The sequence below is a fragment of the Phalaenopsis equestris genome, unplaced genomic scaffold (genome assembly GCF_001263595.1).
Source record: "Phalaenopsis equestris unplaced genomic scaffold, ASM126359v1 Scaffold000123, whole genome shotgun sequence".
Classification (NCBI taxonomy): Eukaryota; Viridiplantae; Streptophyta; class Magnoliopsida; order Asparagales; family Orchidaceae; genus Phalaenopsis; species Phalaenopsis equestris.
Genome location: NW_018164565.1, coordinates 2,859,353 through 2,867,501, shown reverse-complemented (window position 1 = coordinate 2,867,501; position 8,149 = coordinate 2,859,353). Strand labels below are relative to the sequence as shown.

The 8,149-nt window shown below is 35.5% G+C and overlaps 1 protein-coding gene across 1 annotated transcript; it reads left to right on the top strand.

The window, feature by feature from the left end:
• LOC110021200 (GATA transcription factor 9-like) lies at positions 1-5,362 on the top strand. The gene is made up of 2 exons (XM_020719606.1): positions 1-413; positions 4,707-5,362. Exons 1-2 carry the CDS (start codon positions 27-29, stop codon positions 5,343-5,345), a joined length of 1,026 nt encoding a protein of 341 aa, XP_020575265.1. The 5' UTR covers positions 1-26; the 3' UTR covers positions 5,346-5,362.
• Positions 5,363-8,149: the final 2,787 nt, after the last annotated feature.

The following is an 8,149-nucleotide window of genomic DNA, read 5'->3' as shown; positions in this document are numbered from 1 at the left end:
TTACCATCTACAGCTGCAGAACGCAAATGAGCCTATCCGTCTTCATTTTCTCTCCGGCGAACGAACCCTCCCCTCCTCTCCGGAGTTTTGAAAGCCGGAACCCTAACTTTGATCGGGAAATGGAAAGCAATTGCCGTGCGGGAACCGCACTGATGTCTCCGGAGAAGCAGGGGAAAGCGGGTGGAGACCCTTTTCTCGTCGAAGAGCTGCTGGATTTATCCGGCGAGGAGGAAGAAGATACGGAGATGATGGCCGCCGAGGAAGACGGACGATCGGAGGAGACGGGAGGTAACTGCTCCGCCGATAGCTGTGCTAATTCATTTTCCGGCGGTGGTTCGCAGACTCGCTTCTCTGATGAACTCGTTTACCGGAGCCTCGCCGATGTCGGACTCTCCGGCGAGCTCTGTGAGCCGGTAATTTCATTTTCCTCATTATTATTTATTTACTTCATTAAATAAAAAACTTTTCAAATTTTAAAACCGTTGGTGTAATTAGAGCGGCGGTTCATCCGTTCGCTTTTCTAGAAGTTTCTGAATGCATTCAAAACTTTATATATATATTTAGGGTCTGTTTGGGGCAGCTGTAGCTTATTGAACAATCTGCTGATATGCTAGATGCGATCACCATTATAAATTTTTATTTTTTTTGAAAAAGTCAGACCGCACCCAGAAAGCTCTCACTTCACCTAGATAGGTACGACTTGAAAACATTATTTTTAACATTTTGAAAATGCATAAACTGCCAAAACACAATTTACCTAAACATGTTAGGTACATTTTCAAAACACCACCGCATCAAATAAACTGCCCCAAACGGGCCCATAGAATTATTTGAACTTATCATCTAGCGCGGGTTTGGAATCATTGAATTGAAATTCAAATGAAAATATATTAATAAAAAAAAGGGTTTTAGGCTAAAAATGAGTTTCATGAACAGTTAGGGATGCCTGATTTTTATTAAAATTATTTATGCTGAAAAATATAATTTAATATGCTTTCATTGAGAAGAAATTGAAATAATAATAATGAATATAATGATTTCACATGATCATATTCTCATATTTAAATTATAATGTTAAATAGAGGCTAACATTATTAATTTCTAATAAATTATGCTTAGATGCTACGTTCCTAAAAACTATAAGAAAACTCACCACATTCACTTTTATTAGCTTGAACGACACTACATGATAATAATTTTTAAAATCAGCAGCACATGTTCATTGCCTAAACTTTACTTTTTACATTTATACCACCAATCTAAATCTTTCATTTGCAAAAATATCATTATTTAAACATACATGCATACATACATACATACATACATACATATATATGCAGGATGGTTGGATCAATCCGATCAACCAATAGTGGGATTATCTGATCATTTTTTATCATGATAGCTCTTGATCTAATCCATTTGTAATTAATTGAAATACAAATTATTTAAACATGTTATGTATGAAAAGCATGGTGGCACGCATTTGCAACATTGTGTAGCATAATTTATATAAATAATATAGTACACATATTATTTATATAATAATATATTATATATATTTATATTTAAGTTTAAATCGTAGCTACTCTTGTAGTAATGTGGTTATGCGCCTTGTTTTACATACATTTAGTTTAGGTTTGAATCAACACTCAACATCTATTTTTTCAGTTTAATTTTAACGAACCAATTTCGAGTCAAACACGAGCCGAACACAAACACGAATATTTAAATCGAGCCGAACACAAACACACTGTTCACGATCCGTTTTCGAACACTAGTCGATTTCGAACACGAACAATTTCGAACGAGCCGAACACAAGCCAAGCATGAGCTCGCTCAAGGTCGACTCGTTTACAGCCCTAATTATGTTACCAAAATCAAAAATAGTAGCAATAGCATGCTTCTATAAGTTAAGAAAGACCTTTCATAAATCATAATTCGTTATTAAAGAATCTATTTAAACGAAGTTAAAACTCACAATTTTTTTCTAGCTTTTGCAATAAAAAAATGTTCTTTTACTCACATTTTATTATATAAGCGAATGTCCATAACTGAAATGATCAACATCTCTATTACTTTTTTACTTTATTTCTTGCATATCATAGTTTGGTTCCATCATTAAGAAGTCCACTTTCTCTTGTTGATCAATATTTAGAACCAAGACTTCAATTTCTTTTGTCCTTCTACTCATCAATCATGAGAAAAACATCATAAAAACACATCATTGCACATCTATAAGAAGAAAACAAGATTGAATAATAACCGAACTATAATCTCTAAGGAGTCTTCATGTCAATATTCAATGCACATTATGGTTGAATGATATATGTTTTCCCATTACAATCAATAGATGCACCAAGTATTGTATTATTTATTAATACAAAATTGAATCATTCATCAAGTTGTGTTCTTCGTGAACATATAGTTGAGTTAATCATTGACATTAAATATCTACGCTCTAGATATATGTCTCATCCTCACTTGTTCCATAATTATCTTATCCTTTTGATCATTGTGTTGTTGTTGTACTCACAATACAATCATCACTTCTAGATCTATGCAGAAACCTCAATTGCATCACAATCAACCATCTCAAGGTATACATCACATTCTCATTTTCATCTTAGACATCGTTTCCAATATCACTACAATTTGGATTATGACACAATTATCTTATTCTACACATGCACCTCATTTTTTTGTAGTATAGTAATCATCTTCTAGGTCTACATTGCTATCTTGATTTAACCATGACTCCCTCCATAAATACCCCGACCATTAGCCTCACTTGTACCACATTTGTCTCCTTCAAAACTTAGGTTGTAACCTAGCATGCATTATGACCTAGCTTATGTCACTATCATCATTTTTAAGACCTTCATTATATACTAACTTACACTCGAGCTATCTTTTTCAGAACTTATAATACATTCTTGGATATGCCATTCTTAACTATATTGTTAGCATATCTTTATTTAACATCATTATTTAAGCCATCAATATTGGCCATACTTCTATAAATAACTTTAATGATCACTCTTTGAGTGGTCGCATTGCATTTACTACCTAATTAACACATGTTGCCTATACAGTTGAAAAGTTTTCATTAATAAATCATCCTATTAAGCGTGACCTCTATTAATGCCAACTAACCTAAATTAGAAAAGAAAATGATGGACATCCAATAAATGATTAAACTCTTCACTTTTTAAAAGCATTTTTCTACCATTAATTACCTAGGTGGCAATCAAAGAAACTCCCCTTTGCTTGAAGTTAAGAACACCAAGTTTGATGCTCCAAACTTCAATTTAGTTGCTATACATCACACCATGTGTTCAAGAGATTGCAATGTGGAGTGGATATACACATTGACGTTGTAAGAGTGCCTGAAGTTTAAAGAGATCTGAAAAAACTTTTCTTTTTTTGAAGTTTCATACAAATGGAAGAATTTACATAAAGAACTTATAAGAAGATATGATCTCTATGCATGCGTACAACATGTAATCTCTAGGCAATATCTTAGAAGTGATTTTTGAAAAAGCAATCTTAGTTTGAGATGAACAAGGCTTTCACGATTTTGAATACGATTGTATGAGCATATGATGCATCTCATAAAGGGTTAGTCAATCCTCACTCTTTACTAAATTTGATTTAACATTCTTTTCATAGTGGGTAACGATTACTGAGTAAAGCTCTAACCAAAATCCTTAGAAAAACATTCAAATTTTTTGGTAGATTCAGCATGACTATTTTTATGATGGAATAGTCATTGAGTAATGATCCAAATAATAATCATGAAAAATATTCAAAATTTATGGTGGATTCAATTGTTATGGGCAACGTGCTGTGACTAAAAAAAGGAATATTTGAAGTCGTTGCTACATGAGAGTTCAAATAATTGAAAGCAAGTTCTTGAAAATAAGATCGAATATGCCAGTTCAGCTGTATGAACCAAGAATATGGTACGTTTGGTTTGCCTTTGAACTCCTTTCTGCATTAAACTGGAAAAAACCTGATTGAACCATTAGTTTGGCCTGTAAAACGACAAACTAGTCTCAATTATATAAAATCAATCGGTCTAAATAAAATCATCTTTAATTCTCAATTCAATGATTTTACTTTTTTTATTTACTTTTAATTTATAAATTATATTAAGCTAAACTTATAGCCATAAATTCAAGAACTTTTAAATCTTATTAATATGTGCTTGGGTTAAGCTAATTCTTAGCATGTTCATTTCTCAATATGCTCTCTCTAATGATGTATGGCTAAAAACATTTTGAATATATGGAAACCTTAATTGGGCTATAATACGAAGAATTGGGCTTTCAGATTATTAAATGGGCTATCCGATAAACAAATATAGTAGAAATATTTTAAATATAAACTTTATATTCTTATCAGTTATTATAATCTATATTTACTACAAAATATATACTTATTATAAGCTATATAACATATTTAATATACAAGCTATGATATAATTTATAATAAAAAATATAACATATGTAAATTAAATAATTTAAAAACTTTAAAATTACAATACTTATAAACATTTTAATCACATTTTATATTCTTTTTATTATTATTATTATATATAAATTTTATTTATTTTTATCATGTATTTATATTATTAAATCATTTACATTGAAAAACAAACTATATAAAAAATAATAATTCGTAGGACTTATTATTTATTTTGTCAGCATGAAGAAGAAGCAGAGCTGGAATGGCTCTCAAACTTCGTCGAGGATTCCTTCTCAACCGAAGAGCTCCACAAGCACCACCTCATCTCCGGCCTCAAATCCGCCTCCTCCCCCCCAGCACACGCAAACACTTGCCCCTTCACCGCCTCCGACGATCTGCCGCCGTTCGCGGTGGAGGCTCCGCTCCCCGGCAAAGCCCGCAGCAAGCGCTCCCGATCCGCTCCCTGCGACTGGTCCTCACGCCTCCGCCTCCTCTCTAAAACCGCCACGAAGAAGAACAAGCGCCCATCTCTGGCGGCTCTGTCGCCGTCCTCCGACGGCCGGAGATGCCTTCACTGTGAGACGGATAAAACGCCGCAGTGGCGAGCGGGTCCGATGGGGCCGAAAACGCTATGTAATGCCTGCGGGGTGAGGTTCAAGTCCGGCAGACTCGTGCCGGAGTATCGGCCGGCGTTGAGTCCCACTTTTGTGCTCTCGAAGCATTCGAACTCGCACAGGAAGGTTCTTGAGCTTCGCCGGCAGAAGGAGATTCAGGAGCAGCAGCAGTTTTTGTTACCGGTTTCTAACAAGGGGGCGGCGGAGGAGGTGGAAGATGAGTTTTTGATCAGCGGCGGCGAGGTTTCTGATGAATGGATTTAGGGATTAGGGTTAATTTTAGCATTGTCGGGCTAATTTGTATTTTTCTTTTTTTTTTTTTTTTTTTAATTTTTATTTTTATTTGAGGAAATTTAGTTTCCAATAGAAGAAGGGTTAAGATATGGGACACGAATCTTAATGAGGTTTTTCTTCTGAGTTCTTACATGGAGAGTTTTTAGTGGGCGCTGAATAATTTTATTTGGAAAAAAAAAATTAATTTTGTTAAAATTTTTATTGTTTTTTTTTTTTTAGATGGATGTGTCTTTATTTGAATCATGGTTGGGGGGAGGTTAGGTAAGTTTGTGAAAATCAAATCGTTTATTGAATGAGGTGAAGAAGAAATTCAATGTTTAATGGTTCAACTAGGAGTTGGGTTAAACCAGGGGTTCAACTGTGACCTAGTAAATATTAAAATTATCATATTATGATTTAAATGTTGCATTAATATAAATATGTGATAAGGAATAAATAGACTCATGCATGTGTAATAGTTTTACTAGCATTTAATTCAAAGCTTAGTGTAATGCATATTAAGATAAAAATATGTGTGCATTAATAATAAGTAAATTCTATATCTCTGCCATGTGTGCTACAGAGTAGTCGATCCCATGTTGGTCTTCTAGCATCTGCTTGTGCAACTGACGGATCTCTTCGTTCATTGCATCCACCTGTCTGGCAAGAGCCTCCTGGTCTGGTTGTGAGAAGCTCGGGGAACTTAGTACGAGACCATGGGAGATGTCAACCTTGAAGGTTATGGCCTTCGCTCCAAGGTCATAAATCTTTCTTTTCTTTTTTCCTACCACCTCAATCCAGAGATCGTACTCAGACTGCGTGGTGGTAGACTAACTGTCACTGTTGCTAGCAAAAATATGGGCTTCAGTGGCCAAGTGCCTATCTGGAGTTGCTCGAACCCCTTTTGCATACTTAAAACTAGGCTTAATTGACACTTTCTACAGTTAGAGTCAAAATAAACTTTTAATTTGAGGTTTTTATCTTACAAAAGCACATCGGAAAAGTTGTAAGACCCACTATGAAGTCCTCTGAAGTCGATGAGTTCGGACATGCAGCTCTGCAACGGAGGAAACACGGCTCAACTCCTTGGCCTGTTTATCATATAAAATTGGTTAGCACTTCAAAATTACTCTGTATAATGAATTAAGTTTTAAATATTTAAGAGAATCTTACCAGCCCTATGTAGTGCTCTGTATGGAGGACTTATCCACCAATATGGAGCGCACCTCCCCTAGCCCCTTCCATCGTCAACCAATTCGTCTGGTTCGTCTGTCTCGTCCTCTCATAATTAGAAGAGGTCCAGGTTGCGATCAACTGAGCCCTTCATTGATCCAGGCAGGCCACTCGCCCCTCCGACAGACTATCGTGAACATGTCTCCAGAGCGATGTCTGCCCCAAATATCGAAGATTCAACGGATCTTATGGCGGTGCTCTGATAGCTAGGAGAAGGACCTCTGCAACGTAAAAAATAATCCATGTGTTAGTATAAAAAAATTAAATCAAACTTAAAAATAGCGACTACAAAGATCTACTACATCCATGAGAGATAGGACTGATCGTACATGTTCCCGATAATCTTGAAGATACAAGTGACACACATCTTCTAGGGAATAAATCTGCTTAATAAACAAATTAGTTACAAAAAAAAAACATATATAGCATGAAGAATTAATATATTACAATGTTAAAAAAGAACTTACAAGTCCTCATCAGACAACAAATATATTCTCGGGTGGGGGGTGGAAGTGACAGACGTCATAGAGATGGGGCAACAAATGAGGGAGTAGGTGGAGAAGGAAGTGATAGGCAACAACAGTAACAGACGCATCAGATGAGGGAGTAGGTGCGGAAGCGACAAACGTCACAAAGGATCGTACAGCAGCGGGTGCGGGAGCAATTGTCACGGGAGGGGTGGCAACAACAGGTGCAGGAGCAGGTGCCACATGAAGCGGGGCAGCACTAGGTGGGGGAGCAACAGTGGGAGCAATGGCAGAAGTGGACAACCTCTTCTTCCTGCAATGGTAGGTGGTCTCTAGTGTCCCAAGAACACAGAGTCTCTGAGATGGCTCACCATCTTTGGCCATTTGCAAAGAAAGGAACAAGATTAGTACTAACAAAAAAAATAATCATAAGCAGAAAGAAAAAAAGTGCAGTAAAGGTAAGAAACAAGTAACATATATGTCTAAAAACAGGAAAAGTGAGAGTAAAGAGATATGTCTCAACACAACAAAAGTAAAAGACAAAAAATAGCAGTAGTAATCACTAATCTAAAATTACATACATTTGTTATTAAGTTTCATCAGAGGAAATCATTTTCGAAGATGAACCTAAAATTTCTTCTTCACCCTCATTATCATCCTAATTCACACCATGAGTAACCTCTTCAAAAATCCTTGTAGTATCGTCTAGTGCAAATATTTCATGTTTTGTGTTTCCTTGAATATGAAAAAATCTAACATACCTTTCTTCTGGTGAATTGGTTTTATAGTACTATACAATAGTTTTCCTTGATTTATTCTTCATAATCACAGGGTGAATTGGTTTTATAGTACTATACAATAGTTTTCTTTGATTTATTCTTCATAATCACATCCCAATCAACTTTATCCTTACTTTACCAGGGTATTGAAGTTCATAAGTCTATGTAGCTTGGCGTGCCATAACAAATGGATGAAACTTCCCATATGTTCTGGTTAATTTGACTTCAGTGATATCATAAGGCGTGAGTGTTCGATTTCGTGATTTTTAAGATGATCAAACAACAGTTAAACGAGTTAAACGAGTACACAATGTAC

What these genes read in the sequence shown, in the direction of transcription:
- LOC110021200 (XM_020719606.1), top strand. Translation starts at nt 27, where the DNA reads ATGAGCCTATCCGTCTTCATTTTCTCTCCGGCGAACGAACCCTCCCCT. An exon ending in CCGGCGAGCTCTGTGAGCCG is followed by an intron (nt 414 to 4,706) that starts GTAATTTCATTT and finishes TTATTTTGTCAG; the next exon opens with CATGAAGAAGAAGCAGAGCT.